The 19,380-nt window shown below is 43.0% G+C and overlaps 1 protein-coding gene across 1 annotated transcript in view; it reads right to left on the bottom strand.

The window, feature by feature from the left end:
• Positions 1 to 18,926, bottom strand: part of MCHR2 (melanin concentrating hormone receptor 2) — a 51,475-nt gene extending 32,549 nt beyond the window's left edge. The window contains exons 1-3 of the mRNA XM_039532128.1: positions 18,863 to 18,926; positions 18,429 to 18,636; positions 4,592 to 4,801 (exon numbers count right to left, since the gene is read on the bottom strand). Coding sequence (XP_039388062.1) covers positions 4,592 to 4,801; positions 18,429 to 18,610 — 392 coding nt within the window. The 5' untranslated portion in view covers positions 18,611 to 18,636; positions 18,863 to 18,926. The remainder of the gene's footprint in view (positions 1 to 4,591; positions 4,802 to 18,428; positions 18,637 to 18,862) is intronic.
• Positions 18,927 to 19,380: the final 454 nt, after the last annotated feature.

Genomic DNA, 19,380 nt, shown 5'->3' with positions numbered 1-19,380 from the left:
CAGCTCCTGTTTGCTCCAGCAGAGGCAGGCAGGGGGATTCTTTTGGAATGTTCACAGCTAGTGTTTGCTTGAGGAGAGAAGCAACACGGCGGGGGGGGGGGGAGGGGGGAGTCCGTTTTGGAGCAGCGGCTTATCGGGTCTGAATAAGAGAGGGGTGGGGGAAGGGGTCCAAACTTTTTAAATGATTGAAGGTTGGTGCTGTGTATCTTCCAGTCCTTAGAACTTGCAAGGCAGGGAGCTCACACAGTGTCAGCTCCAAAAATCCACTCTCTCTGTCTCCCCCACGCTCCCTGTCACATTCCACCCCACCCCCCTCTTTTGAAAAGCATGTTGCAGCCACTTGAATGCTGGGATAGCTGCCCATAATGCACCACTCCCAACAGTGCTGCAAATGCTGCAAATGTGGCCACACTGCAGTGCTGGTAGCTGTCAGTGTGGCCACACTCCAGCGCTTTCCCTACACAGCTGTACGAAGACAGCTGTAACTCCCAGTGCTGCACATCTGCAAGTGTAGCCATACCCTGAGTGTGTTAAGTTAGGGGAGATATGCCTCATAGCTTACAGCCCCTTTGCCTTTTTTCTCCATGTTTACTTCTGTTCTTGCCATTCTGCAGAGGGAGTATCTGGTCTCTCCAATAATATAACATTTTAAGTCCTAGATGTGTTTAATTTTTAATATGTAGTTATTATATAGTAGATAAATTTAAGATACTGAACTTGCCTTCTTTCTGTGAACTGTGAACTAACCGAGTATAATGGAGAGTTTAATCAGGAATACTGGCATGGAAATGGGATGGAACACTTGATGGTTGCCTGTTCTGCTCATTCCCTCTGAAACACCTGGCACTGGCCACTGTCGGTAGACAGGATAGTGAGCTAGATGGACCTATGGCCATTCTTATGTTCTTATGTAGAGATTAGAGATCTGCCTGAACTGGAATACTGGACCAATTTTTGTTCCACTGAACATCAGGCATGTTTGGATATGTTTTTACATCACAAACTCAGCTTCATGGCTCAGCAGAGCCGGCACAACCCATTAGGCAACCGAGGCGGTCGCCTAAAGCACTAACATTTTGGGGGCAGTGACCGCAGCGGCCAGATCTTTGGCTGCCCCGGTCGTCATCGGTATTGCAGGGGTGGGACCTTCTGCCGTCTCTGTCAGGGGCGCCATTTCGAGGGCGGGACCTTCCGCCGCCTAGGGCCCCAAAAAAGCTGGTGGCGCTCCTGTGGCTCAGGACTAGCTCTATAATGGGCCTTAATGTGAACACCAGACTCTAGGGAAGCTCAGATTTAGATCTGAATCTAAAGTGTCTCATCCTGCTGGACCCACTGAAATCAATAGGACCTTTGCTGCTGACTTTAGCAGGACCACAGACATCTGGATCTGATCCCCATGGCTGAGGCCTAACTCTAACAGTTTTGTAACTGATGGCCTGATTCCAGTCTCACATAGTCCAGTGCAAATCAGGAATAAGTCTACTGAAGACAGTAGAGTGGAACCAGTGTAAACTGATGTAAAAGTAGAGTCAGGCTCACAGTGATTAGTTTTGCTCAGTTCTTGACTAGGATATTTTAGTTTTATGGACACATTTAATTTACTAAAATATATTTTTTGAATACTAATAAAAATATAAAGCAAGGAGGCTTTTTCCTCCATAGGGAGAGGCGGGTGGTAGTTTTTGCATTATCTGCACATTTCTATCTGGCAGATAGAAAAAAATTGAGAATGACTATATGAGGTTTTGATACCTGAATTTAACCCCTGGGGTTTATATTGTCTATCATGCTCTGGTGTGTTAAAACATTTTCAAATCAGACTTTTGTAAAAGAAAACGTGTTAAAATTCATTTCATTATCTTAAAAGAAATCCCGTGAGATAAGAATGTAACTGAAAGAACTCATTTTGCCACTAACCCTTGGTTATCAGAAAGATTAAACTAACTCAGTATAACTGTAATGTGAAGTTTCAAGATGCTTTTCTGTTAACACTACTCAAATGTCATTGAGTCTGCAATTCTAATTTAGTGTCCCCAGTTCCTGGTTTATTACTTGATGGATTTCGATTGTATACGTTGGATCCTGCTCATATTTCAGTGAATTGGAGGTTTGACCCTTCCTTCGCTGGCAGCAGGGCCAGCTCCAGCTTTTTTGCCGCCCCCAGCGAAAAACAAAAACAAAATGGTTGAGCTCCCGCTGAAGTGCCGCCAAAGAAGAAGAGACGGAGTGAAGGACTCACCGCTGAAGTGCTGCTGAAGACCTGGACGTGCCGCCCCAGTACTGGACGGAGTGCCACCCCTTTCTATTGGCCGCCTCAGGCACCTGCTTCCTTCGCTGGTGGCTGGAGCCAGCCCTGACTGGGAGCAGAGTAAGGCTATGTCTTCAATTAAACTGCTATAGCAGCTGCTTCCATCAACATAGTGCTGTCTACACTGGGGGTTGGGTCATAACTTTGTCACTCAGGGGCATGGATTGTTCACATCTCTCAGTGATGCAGCTGAGTCAACATAACTTGTGTACATAACTGATGTAACTCCACTGACTTCAGTGGATTTACTTTGATTTAAAGGACATCAGAATAAGTTCCGATGTGTGTCTCCTCCTCCACTAGAAGGACAGGAGCTGTGAGTTGTTCCTGAGGATGTGTCCCTTTAGCAACAGACTAAAGTTCTGCTGCCACGACTTCAGCTTTGTTTTATGTACTTAAAGTTTGTTTGTGACATCAACATTAATCTATATTAAGCAGCACAAATGCCTCAGTGTCACTGTGGGAAACCTTGTAAATGACAATATGCATTAGCAACCCAAGTAGTTTTTAGAGTTTTGCTTAAATGATTTATTATTAAATATTAAATCAAGTAAATGAAAGGCAAACACTGCTAGGCAGCCCATGCAATTTCCAGCTAACCATGGAGAGGCAGTTGTTTATGTCACTTCTTGAAGCACTCATATATAAAGTTGTTTTTCAGGGTGTAAAGGCTATGATATCAATGCCACGACTGGATGGCTCTCTAATGTAACTCATGAAGGACCACTGCTAGGGAAAATAATATTATCCAGCAAGGTGACAGATACAAATAAGGATCTGGTAGCCAACGTGCTCAACCTATCTTTGTTTTGAAGTGGCCACACAGTCGGGGTGAAAGTAAAATTGAGCTCTTGCCAGTATGGGGGCTGACTCTGCCCCCCAAGGGGCAGGGCCTCGGGCAGAAGGGGCAGGGCCGGGGATCAGCGTCCTCCAGCCAGCCCATCTGCGCTGCCTGGCCCACACTGCCTGGGTCTCCAGCGGTGATTTAAAGAGCCCAGGGCTCCAGTCGCTGCTGCAGTAGCAGCAGCCTGAGCCCCGGGCCCTTTTAAATCACCAGCCACAGGGCAGTTGCTCCTTTCCCTCTCCCCGCCCCGCCCCGTCGGTGGCCTGGGGGGCGCAAAAGAGGCAATGACATTAAAGCGCTGATACGGCAGTGCTTTAAACAGGGCCCTTTGCCACGGCAGCGCTTTAACGTCGCTGCCCCTTTTGCGCCCCCTGTTGGCAGCTCTGCCAGGTCCCTACCTTAAAAACTGGATTTGAGCGACAATTATCATTTTCTCATTTTTTTTATTCAATTCCTTGTCATTCAATTGCTACGTCTAATGTTAATACACTTATCTAGCCCATGAAAAACTGGCTGTAGTTACCTACTTTTAAAGCTGTTTCTAGATTTCATTTTTCTATTTTATTCTCCATTGATATACCTTCAAATTTCTATCCTTAGTCCTCTCTTTATTCTCCTCTGATGATATAATCCACGCCCATGGTTTTAGTTGGCACCTTTCATAGCAACATCTTACAAATCAATCTTTCTACCCCTCACCTCTTATTATCCTAACTCATATCTCTCCTTAACATTTCCTTAATGCTTTCCTTCTATTCCTGAATTGGTGGTGGTATTATTTTTGTTCACGCTTTCCACCACACTTGTAAAAGCATCCTGGGTTCACTGTACACTTGCCCTTCCTGTCCATGATCACACCTTTCTTTAAGATCCGAACCACACAAAAACTGCTTTTGGAACTTGTTGACATGATTAAAGTTGAGACTCCTGTTGTACAGTCAATACTGTCACTGAATTTCAATAAGAAAAATGGTTTTCAGAAATAATGTAAACAGATATACTATTTGTCACTGTTTTATTTTAAAATCAAGGCTTCTGTAGTTCACCATGAAGCCATTTTTATTATTATTACACTATAATCATTAAAATATATATAGTTTCTTTGGGAAATTGACTATTAATATAATCTGCACCCCCAATGCAGCAAGCTGCATAAGCATGTGCTTAACTTTAACCCCAAGATAGTTCCACTGAAGTCAATGAGATTGCTTCCATGCTTAAAATTAGGCATGTGTTCAAGTACCTTGCTAACCTGGGGCCTAAAATAGCAAGAAAAGGGTATTCATACTGTTTGTAAACTAACCCCTGCAGAAAAGATAACATTTCTTATTCTCGAATTAATAAAGATGGATTTGTGAAAAGCTCTTTTTAAACATGAAATTAAAATAGTGTTGCATTTGTTGTACAGAATTAGGATATATTCAGATTAAACCACGTACCTGTCCAAACTCATGACTGTCATAATAGCGCTGCATGCAAACTGGTTGCATGTGTCTAAGGATGTAATGATGGTACATAGAGGGCTGCCAAACACCCACTCTCCTCCGCGGGCCCACTGATGAATGAGAAAGGGCATGCCAATGATATGAACCAAATCTGCTACAGCCAGATTGCAGATATAGATATCTGGAATGTTTTTTTTTCTAGACCTGAAATAAATGGGGAAAACAGATTACTTGACATAGTCAACATCAATGTTGCTGAGCTAATGCTGTTTAGTTTTCAATGCCCACCTGGGTAACCCAAACTTCTCTTTCAAAAAATTTATAAAAATTTAAAAAATCTCTGGGCCTGATTCTCCACTCTCAATACTTCCACTGTAGTTAATGGAGTGTCATGAGGTAAAGCTACTGTAAGTGAGAGGCGAGACTCAGGCCCTCTGACCTGGGTACTAGATGATGCAGTGAACCAAGGGCTAGATTTTTAAAGGGGCAATTCTGAAAATCCCGCTGGGTACCTCTCTGCAGCTTTCAGCACTTTTTACAAATCTGGCCCTAAAACATTAATCGGTCACCTCCGATGGTCTGGGTTCTAGTTGTAGTTTAGATCACAGGTGAAAATGAGTTTCAGTAGTCCCTCAGCAAAATGTTTTCCATGCAAGCCACCACACTTGAAGCAAGTAGCAACTTACAAATGCTGAACATATCTCCTCAGATGAAGAAAAGTGTATAATTATATATCTGAGAATGAGAGGAATCTCCTTTGCTAACAGGGCTGCAAGGGGATGTGAGACATGGCAAGATTTGTTTGTTTGCTTACCTAAAAGAGAGAATGGAAATAATGGGGACGAGAGGAATGAGAGAGGACAGTGAATTTTGGTACTTTGAATTAAAATGTTTGTATTGTTTGTTTTGACCATATGCCCTCATAATGCCACAACTTGTCAGTTATCATAAATGCATCCTTCCATGTCCCATTATATAAGAACATAAGAACGGACATACTGTGTCAGATCACTGGTCCATCCAGCCCAGTATCCTGTCTTCCAACAATGACCAATGCCAGGTTCCCCAGAGGGAATGAACAGAACAGGTAATCATCAAGTGATCCATCCCCAGTCGCCCATTCCCAGCTTCTGGCAAACACAGGCTAGGGACACTTCAGAGCATGGTTTTGCATCCTTTGCCCATTCTGGCTAATAGCCATTGATGGACCTATACCCCATGAACTTATCTAGTTCTTTTTTGAACCCTTGTATAGTCTTGGCCTTTATAACATCCTCTGGCAAGGAGTTCCACAGGTTGACTGTGCGTTGTGTGAAGAAATACTTCCTTTTGTTTGTTTTAAACCTGCTGCCTATTAATTTCATTTGGTGATCCCTAGTTCCTGCGTTATGAGAAGGAGTAAATAATACTTTCTTCACACCAGTCATGATTTTATAGATCTCCATCATATCTTCTCTTAGTTGCCTCTTTTCCAAGCTGAAAAGTCCCAGTCTCCTTATAAGGAAGCTGTTCCATACCTCTAGTCATTTTTGTTGCCCTTTCCTGTACCTTATCTTCTTCTGGCTCAACTAGCAAAGATGTCCCCGCTCATTCCCAGAGGGATTATCATATAATGTATTCATCTTCAATGGTAGCTTCTTTATTCTATGGCTGGTGACCTATATTAGCATTTTTAAATATATTACACAAATGTTAAACTGTGTTAAAAGAGCATTATTAAGGTTGCAGAGTCAAGCACTCAAAAGTTGCAAAATACCAGAATTAAGGTTACTTATATAAACTTTATTTGCTCCACCTCCCATGCAAACACATTATGATACAGTCTATAATTACAAAAAGAACAGGAGTACTTGTGGCACCTTAGAGACTAACAAATTTATTTGAGCATAAGCTTTCGTGGGCTACAGCCCACTTCTTCGGATGCATATATCGAGGAGATATATATACACATACAGAGAGCATGAAAAGGTGGGAGTTGCCCTACCAACTCTAAGAGGCCAATAAAGTAAGGGAAAAAAAAAAAACCTTTTGAAGTGATAATGAAGATAGCCCAGTACAGACAGTTTGATAAGAAGTGTGAGAATACTCACAAGGGGAGATAGATTCAATGTTTGTAATGGCTCAGCCATTCCCAGTCCCTATTTAAACCTAAGGTGATTGTATCTAGTTTGCATATCAATTCCAGCTCAGCAGTTTCTTGGTGGAGTCTGTTTTTGAAGATTTTCTGTTGCAAAATTGCCACCCGCAGATCTGTCATTGAATGACCAGAAAGGTTAAAGTGTTCTCCTACTGGTTTTTGAGTGTTTTAGGGACTGGGAATGGCTGAGCCATTGCAAACATTGAATCTATCTCCCCTTGTAAGTATTCTCACACTTCTTATCAAACTGTCTGTACTGCATCCGAAGAAGTGGGTATTCACCCACGAAAGCTCATGCTGCAAAACATCTGTTAGTCTATAAGGTGCCACAGGATTCTTTGCTGCTTCTACAGAACCAGACTAACACGGCTACCCCTCTGATACTTGTCTGTACTGGGCTATCTTCATTATCACTTCAAAAGTTTTTTTTTTCCTTACTTAATTGGCCTCTTAGAGTTGCCCTTTTCATGCTCTCTGTATGTGTATATATATCTCTTCAATATGTTCCATTCCATGCATCCGAAGAAGTGGGCTGTAGCCCACAAAAGCTTATGCTCAAATAAATTTGTTAGGGCTTGGCTACACTTACAAATTTGCAGCGCTGCAGCAGGGTGTGAAAACACACCCTCTGCAGCGCTGCAAATTGCGGCGCTACAAAGCCCCAGTGTAATCAAAGCCCCAGCGCTGGGAGCCGCGCTCCCAGCGCTGTCCGTTATTCCCCACAGGGAGCTGGAGTACGGACAGCGCTGGGAGAGTTTTCTCCCAGCGCTGGCGCTTTGACTACACTTAGCGCTTCAAAGCGCTGCCGCGGCCAGCGCTGCCACGGCAGCGCTTTGAAGTTTAAGTGTAGCCATAGCCTTAGTCTCTAAGGTGCCACAAGTACTCCTGTTCTTTTTGCGGATACAGACTAATACGGCTGCTACTCTGAAATCTATAATTACACGATCACATATTATTTTTCCACCGTATTGCTGCTTCGAGGAGTGAGTCAGGGTCATGTACTGAAGGAGGGTGTTGTCTCTAGGACCTCTGCCTTATTTATTGCAGCAGTTGGAAGTTGTGTAGCGAAAGAGGCAGGAAAGGGATTGGAGGAGAGAAAGGATTGTCTCCTGGTTAAGGCAGCTGAATACTGCCTGAAGAATTGGATTCTGTTCATGTCTCTGCCACAGAGTTCTTGTGCGATGTTGGACAAGTTACTTAAACCAAACTCTTCACAGGTGGTTATTAGTTGTGTGTTCCTCTTTTCTGGATGCCCAAGTTGATAGCCTGGGGTCTGATTTGCACTCTCAGCTGCAAGTGAAATCAATGAGAGCTGTTCTTGAATATATAAAGTGCTAGATAGTGCCGTGAGATGTTGGAAAATCAGGCGTCTTAAATTGGGCACCCAGTTGTCCTTAATCTCTGTGCCTTAGTTCTCTGTCTGTAAAATGGGGATAATACCACCATCTCATCTCACAAGGTTGTGAAAAAATAATAATTAATGTTTGTGAGGCACTCAGATATTATAGTGATGAGTACAGTACCTAACACAATGGAGTCCCAGTTCCAGTTTATGATTGGGGCTCTACGGCTATGATAATACAAATAATAACTAATAATAAAAGCCCATGAGGAAATTAATAATTCCATCTTTGGATCAGGGTTTGAACAGTGTGCAGTAAAGAAAGCCCTGGGGCCATGCACTGAACAATCCAGAGAAAATAAAATATTGAAGAGCTGCTCATTCAGTGAGCACTGTCCATCCTATTCATGGAAGGAGGCAGGGGTTGTGTGGAAAAATTATGTGCGATCATGTAATTAAAGACTGTATCATAATTCATATGCATAAAGGGGCTGAATTAAGGTTGCACAGGCAGCCTTAATTCTGGCATTTTCTAACTTGTGAGTGCTTGACTTTGCAAATGTAATTAGGTTCCTATAGCACAGCTTTTGTGTGTTCAATGATATCTGCAGACAGTGGGTTATATGCTCAGGTGGTGTAAATTAGTGAACTCCTCAATGGAGGATGAGGATCTGGTCCTTTACAAAAATTAAGTTCCTAGCTCAGCACAGCCCTCAGTTGTGGGCTGGGGGGAGAGTGTATGTGTGAGAGAGGGGTGTGCAGGCGTGGTGCATGTAAATAATAGACCCACTGACCGCAGCTGGCGAGAACAGTCCCACTGGGTTTCTTGCATGCTTAAAGTGAAACGTGTTAAAGTGCTTTGTAGCATCAGGGCCATATTATGAGTACCGGTATATCTTCTCCCCAACAAAGAACAGACAACCCAATACAGCCTCAAAAGGTTTTCTGAAAGCAGTGGGTGCCTATAATATTCCTTTTCAGTCTACTTTCCAGTAGAGGGTAGAGGCTTATGTGTCAATCTCACTGAAAGACACAAAAGGTAAGAAGGCAGATCTGCAGGCAAGAAAATTCCATTCCCACTTGTGCATACTGCATTCAGCACACTGACCACACTATTGGCACTTCACAAATAATATTAATAACACCCACACAAACAGTGTCCCAAGTTTCTTCTTATTTGTACTGCAGCCACTAAGTCCTCAAATGTATGAAATAAGAGTATTTCCAAAGACACAAATTATAGCTCAATGGAGCCAGCTAGACATAAATGGTTGTTTCACACAATTCTAATAAGTAATGAAGTATGCTTCTACCTCATCTGGCTGTGATGTGGAAAAAACAGAAGTACAAAGCTATAATGTTTGTTTGCTGGCACTGATAATTGGAGCATGTGGAGATGCTTGTTTGTGTTTGTTTGTTCTTTCCTCCCATGTTTATAGACAAACAGCCTATAACCTTGTCTATGCTGAAAGAGCCTAGAAGATCTCCAGAAAACCCCCTGTTGCTCTTCAGGCATCCAGTGGTGCTATTATGTTTAAACACTCAGACTTTCCAGATAAAATAAATCTTTTGTATGTTGCATGTAAACATGTTTACCAGAAAGGTGAAATTCGGTTTTTCCTTGTTGTAGGGCTTTTGTGCACTGCTTCATGCATAATAACGGGAGAGAGCCTGACAGGCATTTCTGAACTTACAGTTGGAAGCTCAAATTCTCTACTCTGTCAAATTTTATGTTACAATAATCAGCAAAGAATGTGTAGCAAGCATCCCAAGGCAACTGAAGCACTATTAGAGTCAGTGCAACTGAAGAGCAAGAGACAAGATCTTGAATACACAAAACTAAAAGACGTGAACCTTTCAAGTGCAAATATTTTCTCTGGATGTTTTGAAAATATGTCTCTGTTTCTGTTTGGCTCCCCCCCCCCCCACCCGCTGTTAGCGTCAACATGGAATTGTCAGAGAGGGTTGAAGCCTGGGACCGAGTGTAAGACAAAGAACACCCCCATACTGAGAACACAGTAATTGTTGTGGGAGAGATGACATGCTTTCTTCCATGCTGTATGTGCAAGGTACAAGGATCTATGCATATTTAATTAGAGACCAGAGGATGGGAGGGTACAAAGGATGGGGGAGCGAGCTTATTTGCATGCTGAATTTTGCACAGCTCTCTCTAGATACTGAAAATTCCTGTAGTTTGTCAGAGCTGCCACAATACTGAAGTAGAGACCCATTTGATACACGTTATTGCCTAAATCATTTTAATACCAATGTATTGGTTACAGTTTACCTATATTTTATTTAAGAAATTTTGTTTATGATCCATCAACACCACCATTTCTATCCGAATCAAAAGAACATAAGAACGGCCATACTGGGTCAGACCAGTGGTCCATCTAGCCCAGGATCCTGTCTTCTGATAGTTCCCAATGCCAGATACTTCAAAGGGAATGAACAGAACAGGGCAATTTTGTGTGATCCATCCCCTGTCATCCAGTCCCAGCTTCTGGCGGTTGGAGGTTTGGAACACCTGCAGCATTGGACTGTGTCCCTGATCATCTTAGTTAATAGCCATTGATGGACCTATCCTCTAGGAACAAATCCTGCATTTTGGTAGGTGGTTAGATTAGATGACTCATAGACTCATCCGACGAAGTGGGTATTCACCCACGAAAGCTCATGCTCCAAAACGTCTGTTAGTCTATAAGGTGCCACAGGCCTCTTTGCTGCTTTTACAGATCCAGACTAACACGGCTACCCCTCTGATCATAGACTCATAGACTTTAAGGTCAGAAGGGACCATTATGATCATCTAGTCTGACCCCCTGCACAATGCAGGCCACAGAATCTCACCCACCCATTCCTGTAGCAAACCCTTAGCCTATGTCTGAGTTACTGAAGTCCTCAAATTGTAGTTTGAAAACCTCAAGCTGCAGAGAATCCTCCAGCAAGTGACCTGTGCCCCATGCTGCAGAGGAAGGCAAAAAACCTCCAGGGCCAATCTGCTCTGGAGGAAATGACTCTTGTGGTCCATTCTAACCCTATGGTTCTATGATTCTATCTAATTCTTTTTTTAACCCAGTTATACATTTGGCCTTTACAACATCCCATGGCAATGAGTTCCACAGGTTGACACGGCATTGTATGAAGAAGTATTTCCTTTTGTTTGTTTAAAATCTACTGCCTATTAATTTCATTGGCTGATCCTTAATTCTTGTGTTATGTGAAGGGCTAAATAATACTTCCCTATTCATTTTCTCCATATTATTCATGATTATATCAGCCTCTATTATGCCCTCCTCCAGTCATCTCTTCTCTAAGCTGTACAGTTCCAATCTTTTTAATCTCTCCTCATACGGAAACTGTTCCATACCCCTAATAATTTTTGTTGCCATTGTCTGCACCTTTTCCAATTCTAATATATCATTTTTGACATGGGGTGAGCAGAACTTAATGTAGTATTCAAGATGCATGGGTACCATGGATTTATATAGTGGCATTATGATATCAATGAAACCCCATCAAAAATGCAGCCTATAGACTTGATTGCAAACCCTCTTTCTCTCTTTTCAGTTATGTTTCCTTTTCCTCTATTGAGTTTAAAACTCTTTCAGCAATTGCTAAGGCCACAGAAATTACATTGACAATCAGAGCTTTTTCCCCAAGCCATGATAAGCCATATGGGCGATTTGCTGTTCAATAATTGACACATTCATATAGCCCCATGAGAGATAACTTAAATAATCAAGATTTCAGTTCTACAGATTCTGTAAATGTGTCATTTCTCTAGCTAGTTCAGTCTTCTAGCTAACACTCTTCCTCCCAGTCACACTAATGAGGAAGGGATTTGAAAGGCTGATCCCAATTCTCTTACAAAAAGGAGTGTTAAATAGTACTTTGAACTGATATTGCAATAATTCTTACACTAATTGTCATTTCAATAACAACTTTGGGGGACCTGGGAAGTGCACTGTGTGCTGTCACAAATCATAATTCATCCTATTCCAGTCCAAGCGCCTGCACTAACTAGCACCTTGAGATCTCAGCAGATGTTTTGAATCTCAAAAGGATTTGCTCCCAATCAGTGGCTCCTCTCAGCTTAAATACCAGACAGATGATCTATACGAGGGGTCGGCAACCTTTCAGCAGTGGTGTGCTGAGTCTTCATATATACACTCTAATTTAAGGCTTCGCATGCCAGTAATACATTTTAACGTTTTTAGAAGGTCTCTCTATAAGTCTATAATATATAACCAAACTACTGTTATATGTAAAGTAAACAAGGTTTTCAAAATGTTTCAGAAGCTTTATTTAAAATTAAATTAAAATGCAGATCTTATCAGTTTAGTGTGATCCTTGCCCTTGCTTTTCCTTGCTGAGTTTTCCAGTGTCTGATGGCACCTATTTAGATACTTTAAGCTGCACACAGGCTTCTGAATGATCAGTTGTTAACCGTGTGGAACCCCAGATCGGCAGCTGAGGTGAATGGAGCTGGCGGCTGGTAGGGCTGAGCAAGGCCGGAGGCCTGGACCCTGTCTGGCAGGGGGCCTGTGCTGGAACTCCAACTGGAAGCAAGGTGAGTGGAACCGGCGGCAGGACCCCGGCTGGCAAGGGGCCAGCAGCTGGAACCCCAGAGCGGCGGCGGGCTGAGTGGGTCAGCCCGCCCAACTCTGGGGTTTCAGCAGTGGGCTGAGCGTCTCCACCTGCCCCCGCTGTGGGGTTTCAGCTGCCGGCTCCTGCCAGCTGGGGTCTCAGTGCGCTACCAGCCTGGGGTTCCTTCTCCCAGGCCAGCAGCGGGCGCTGAGTGGGACCCCAGCTGGCAAGGGGCCAGCAGCGGGAACCCCAGAGTGGCGACGGGCTGAGAAGCTCAGCCTGCTGCTGCTCTGGGGTTTCCACCACCGGCTCCTGCCAGCCATGGTCTCAGCCCACTGCCAGCCTGGGGTTCCTTCGCCCAGGCCAGCAGCGGGTGCTGAGTGGGAGCAGGGGTGGGACCCCAGCTGGCAAAGGGCCAGCAGCGGGAACCCCAGAGCGGCGGCGGACTAAGCGGCTCAGCCGCTCCTCTTGCCATCAAAAATCGGCTTGTGTGCCACCTTTGGCACACGTGCCGTAGGTTGCCAACCCCTGATCTAAACCATTGCATACACAAACACACAACGAAATCTCTCTAGGGATTGGTTACAGACCAAAATTAACTGAATCTCAGTCAAACCAGAAAACATCATTTATAGATACCTAATGGTTCCAATATTGATGCAATGTATGAGGAATTCTAAGCCTCCAACATTATTATTGCTTCCGTTTCTGAAATCAGTCTAATGGAGAAACAGGAAAAACGGACTATACTTTCCAGTTCTTTCTTGGTGCAGAGGAATTGTCCACATCTCTCTTCCATCTGAGCAGAGAACATACAGCAAAACAGTCCAAGGTCACACTTCACATACCCGAAGTGACATCTGCATAATTTTGCCCTTCCTCCCTTCTCAACCTTTCTTAGCATGTTCTGTATTGCTTCTTTGTACTTGGGTATAGAGAAACTCTACTCTCCCTTCCCTGTGGGTGAAATCTACTCATTTTCAGAAGGCCAGGAAAAGGTCAATGAGCCATTTAGTAGGGCTCAAATGGGACTTTAGTGCTGACCTTCTGCATATGGATGAATTTTGCCCAAAGTGCATTTTTGGGGAGCTTTTAAAAATCGCATCATAGGGTCCCATTATAGAGTCCAGATCAAATCAGCTTTATTTGCACATAAAAATAAGTATTTTCTAACTGCCAATCCTGTAAGCTCAAACTGCAATCTGAAAGCACAGGATTCTTTCTGGATCTTGTATCACTATTAATAAAAATTCTGCTACTGGAACTTGTTAATAATCCTGTTGATGACATAATAGCAGGGACAGAATCCACCTTCTATTTCAGCAGTTGACTCTGATGCTTACGGAAGAAAAAATAGTAAAAAAAATGTATTCAGTAAGAAAGAAGATATGACCTGATACATATTGGAAGCAGATCTTTTCAGCAAAAGGTGAACATTTTATATAGTCCTTAAAAAGGAAAAAAAAAAAGACTGCATGGAGATAGACCTATCTCAGAGAGCTGGAAAAGATCCTGAAAGGTCATTAAGTCCAGCCCCCTGCCTTCACTTGCAGGACCATGTACTGATTTTGCTCTAGATTCCTAAGTGGCCCTGTCATAGGTCTCACCCCCACTTAGAGCTGTTGGGTTCCAATGTGGGGACCTGCCTTGGTTTCCCTCTAAACTAAAATCCTAGTTTAGATCTGGTAAAACTGCCACCACCCAATCAGTTACGTGGATTGGGACACAGTCCTTCCCCAAAATCCTAGGGGATCCCAAGAGCCCCAAATCCATGGAGTTCTTATACCCAGGAGAAATAAACCATTCCCCCCTGCTTCCTCCCCCCTCCCTTTTCCTAGGAGAGACACCGGGATCTAACTACAGAGGGATACCTCCCACTCCTCTTTCCCTGAGAATCCACCCAAAGAAAGATCAACCAAGTCCTTAATAGAAAAGAATTTATTAAAGAATAAAAAGAAAAGTCACTGTCTCTGTAACCAAGATGGAACAATACAGGGTCTAACTTATTAATCTCTGGAGAGAATTCCCCCTCCTTTCTTTCTCAGTAAAAGCAATATCAGTACAGACTTAAAGAAATTCTATAACAAATCACAGAATTGCAAATACAGAAATAAAAGTATAAGAATACTAGTTCCTTGCTAATACTCACTAACTTGAATAGAAGAATTTGTTGCAGAAACCTGGGAGGACTTGATTAAGATGTCTGGACTCTCTTAATACCCAAGAGAGACTCTCTAAGAAAACAAAGAACAGGGAAAAAAAAACTTCCCTCCACCCGGATTTGAAAATAATCTTGTCCCTCACTGGTCCTCTGGTCAGGTGTCCACAGGTACTGCTTGTTAACCCTTTACAGGTAGACAAAAACCTTAACCCTTAACTAACTGTTTATGACAGGCCCCCTTAAGGATTGAATTCATAACCCTGGGTTTACTAGGCCAATGCTTAAACCACTGAGCTATTCCTCCCCCTTCATATTGCAGTGTAGAGTAATCTCTTCCGTTTGCTTATCTAGCACATTCACTGTCAATAATTACAACATTTTTAATGCCACTGTCTGTCTCTATTCTCTTCTGCCTCCTCTTGTTATTCATGCCAAAGGCCTTTCAAGAGGGGGGGGGAAACCCCTTTGTTCCTTTTTAGTTTTCTTTTATTATAATATTTCAGAGACTATATTATTAATTTTAAAAGCTCAATGAATATTCTCTTCCTTTATATCCATTCATTCATTTTCACAGACATATTACCCTTACTTCCAGCCCATACAAACTCCTTGGTCTTCTCCACAAAGATCGGGAGCTGGTTTTGGTGCCAACTTCTACAGTACATTAGACATTTTGGGCTAGATTCACAAAAGGACTTAGGCACTTAACTGCCATTGTAGTTGCCTAAGTCCCAGAATCAGGCCCCACTGGGCTTCACAGAACCTCTGCTCAGCTGCTGCTGAACTCTGTAGGCATCTAACCTCACTTGGCATCTAAATTTTTGCAGTCAAAGTTCCCTAGGGACCTATGTTTCTGCTTCTGTGCATGCGCAATGCAGCCCCTGACCAGGCTTTTCTCCACCTACCTTGAGGGGCTCAATCTGGTAAGGATGCTCAGAGCTTGCTTATTGGATCGAGTCCTGTGATGGGGCATCCACCCCACACTGGCCAGTAAAGGATTAATGGAGCCCTGGGGAAGCTGCACAGAAAGCAGCCAATAGGAAAGGGGTTGTGAGGAGCAGCTAATCAGGGTTGAGTAGGCCCATATAAAAAGAGCTGTAGGGCAGAGCAGAGGCAGTAGTTTCCTAGAGTTGGAGGAGGGAGGATGGGCTGCCTTAGAGGAGGAAGAAAGCTAGCACTCTGGACATAGCAGTGCTGGGTGGGGTCAGGGGAGTGAGAGCAAGCTCCTGGATGACTGCTAAGACTGGCATGTTTAGGCCCTGAGATAAGGGCGGAGAAGATGCTGGGGCTGTGGGGAAGCTACCCAGGGAAGTAGACTGAGAGGTTGGAGGGGACGCAACACATGGCTACCATCTACAAGGTCCCTGGGCCAGGACCTGGAGTAGTGGGTGGGCCTGGGTCCCCCTCTCACCACCACTCACCACTGAGGAAGTGGCTGGACCATCAGACTGCAGGACATTCCCCTGGAAGGGGGATTACAGAGCACAGCACAGCCGCAATGCTGTGTCCTGAAGAAGACATCACGGTCCTGGGAGTAATGTGGGTCCTTGAGCAGAAGTGACAGCAGCAAGACATCTGCAGATGAGGGTGCCCTGGTGGGCAGAGCTAATCTCCAGAACAACTAGCAGGAGGCGCCACAGTGGTGAGTGCACCTTGTCACAGGCAGCTATAAGTGGACTTATACAAAACAGTGGTGGGAGGAGGGCCTCCCTCATAACTTTAGCCCAATGATAAGGTACTCACCTGGGCCACGGGAGACCCCTGGTTCCAATCCTCCCTCTGCCTGAGGGGGAGGAAGAATTTGAACTAGGCACTGCCATTTCTCAGAAGAGTGCTTCAACCCCTGAGCTATGGGACATTCTGTTGTTGGCATCCCTCAATCTCTCCTGCTGACGTTCTTCCACTGTGACTACATAATTTAAAGTCATTGGAGCAGGTGGACTGGCTCGCCCATATCCCGGGTGAGTGTGTTAATCACCAGGCTACAGAGTCACCTCTCTTTGGCCTAGTGAGCCTTTCATTAGTTATTCATAGTAGACCAACTTTCTCAGAAGAGACTGAGTGAGTCCCACATCAGAATATCCGATCGCCCAGTGAGTAGAATACTCCCCTGAGGGGTAGTAGAGACAGGACTTAGGATACAGCCCTCACGTTGACATCTCCCATTGGCTAACTTAGGTGTCTCCCCACCTAGCGTGTTGGCTTCTGTGAATCTCATTCTGAGGCATCTATCTCTCCCCATTTATTGTATAGGGAGCCCAGGTGCCAAACTCAGGGTTTGTAAATCCCAGTGATTTTCTAGGTGCCTAAAATGCAGTCAATGTCACCACACCTAAGCTCCTTTGTGAATGTAGCCTTGTAGTCTTAGTGCATCAAAGGGAGGTTTTCAAAGGCAGAGCAGGCTATTAGGTGCCTAATTCCTTTTTGTGTCATTGGAAATCTTCCCCCTTAAAGTTCACTGTGTCTATGGACAGAGTTCATTTATTAAATCTTGCTGATGCTGACATGTATTAACCTTAGTCTATCATGTTTATAATAATTTACGGGTGCTTAGATCAGATCAGCTTCTGATTAAACATGTCTTTCAATTCTGTGGTGAAATCATGCAGTTGAGTCTCACTATAAAACTGTTGGTAGAATCAGGAGATTAAAGATATTTTCTTGTTGTACAAAACTATAATTGATAATTGGGCCAGATCCTGAGGTCCAAGAAGTCTGTTTGACATTGCTAGATCATAGCAAAGCAAACTTAAAGCTGCAAGAGAATTCTCAACTGGCACAGAAGTTCCTGTTACTGGGAGTAGAGGGTCATGCTGAGGAAAGTGATGAAATTCTGGGAGGCCATTACTACTAACCAGGAGAATGTAGATAGCAGTCTGATATAAAAAATAAGCTTAGGTAGAGACACTGTTTTCAAGACAGAAAATGGAGAATGTTTCATTTGTTTTTGTTTTTATAGAATTACTTTAAAAATATGACTTTAAAAAGTCTCAAAATAGGTCACTTGGCTTCCAAGATGGATGTCTGAGCAAGAAAACATAATATGTATGCAAGGGTCAGATGTTTGCATTTATATTTTTTTGTCTGAATGTCACAGAGTAGCAAATCTCTTGCACGGATTATCCCTCTTAGCATTTTCTCTCCTGACTCAGAATGATTAACTGGATCAAACTGCATTGTTAGCAGAGAGGGAAGGTGATGAAATTTTTTTGATAAAGCTTAAGGCTCTACTCTATCCAAGTCAATGGGAATTTTGCCACTGAATTCAGTGGGAGCTGAATCAGTGTCTAAACTCTCAATTCAAAAAAGCATCCCTATTGAGGAAGAAAGCTTACATGTGTGCTTTTAAGTCCCACTGAACTCAGTAAACATGTGCTTGAAGTGAAGCATGTGTTTAAGTGCTTCTCTGTGAAGGGAGGGACCTAATCATATGTTTAAGTGCTTTCTTGAATTATGGCCCAAATTTGGTTAGACAGAACTGTGTGTCAAAATGGCTACATAGACCATGAATTATTTATTGTACTAGTCTTTGCTGGACAATTCCATTCCTCAATGTATTCAAATGATTTGTTTACAGCAGCACATATGCTAAATTCCATACCTTACTATAGTGAACACAATGAGGATATTGCCAACTAATCCCATTGAGCAGATAATCCCAATTAGAGAGGGAAGGATGATTGTTTCTGCTGCACTGATCACTTGGTAGTAATGCCCTCCACTCCAAGATTTGTTGAACAAGACAGGTGTGCTATTCCAACAGGAAGGCTGGATTTCATTCATTCTTCAGAGATGTTAGAGCCTTAAATCTGTAACAGTAACAGAAAATAAATTATTCATAGATTTACAATTTGAATGTTTCATTAGTCAAGCACAGTAGCTTGGGACACATGAGTTTTAATTACAGTTTGAATTTCATGAATAAAATCTTCCAAGTGGTTGTTTGAGTTCATGAATGAACTCAACAGACTTAGATAGTATTGCTTTAAAAAAAATCTGGGACATGTTTTGTATCTATATTAAAATATACAGAACTTTTTTAATGGGTCATTTTAGGTCACAGCATTCATTCCAACCATGGAAATCCCCTGGGCATCTATTTCTTGATCTCCAACAGATTTATGAAATGTTGAATAAGTCACTTAGGCCCAAATTTTCAAAAGGGATCTCTAATTTTGAGTGCCCCACTTGAGTCAATCAGGGCCTGATTTTCAGAGGTGCTCAGCTTCTCAGTTGGAGTTCATTTGGTGTTGAGGGTGATTAGTGCTTCCAAGAATCAATCTCCAGATATTATCTCACCTTGTGTACCCAAAAATTGAGACTCTCAAAATTAGAAGATGTACGGTAAGTTATTCCAGTGGTTAATTGCTTTCACTGTTAAAAGTGTATACCTTATTTCCAGTCAATTTGTCTAGCCAGATTCTCCATAGATTATGTGATTTTTCTAGTGCTTGGAATGTAAATTCTGGGATATTTCCCATTTCACTGAGAGATGAGGAAAGTGATTTCAGAAGTGAAGTGGATTGCTGCCTGTGGCCTGGGCTAAGAGACAA

The sequence above is a fragment of the Mauremys reevesii genome, linkage group 3 (genome assembly GCF_016161935.1).
Source record: "Mauremys reevesii isolate NIE-2019 linkage group 3, ASM1616193v1, whole genome shotgun sequence".
Lineage (NCBI taxonomy): Eukaryota > Metazoa > Chordata > Testudines > Geoemydidae > Mauremys > Mauremys reevesii.
Note: the sequence above shows the minus strand (reverse complement) of the source record. Positions and strands in the feature narration are given on the sequence as shown.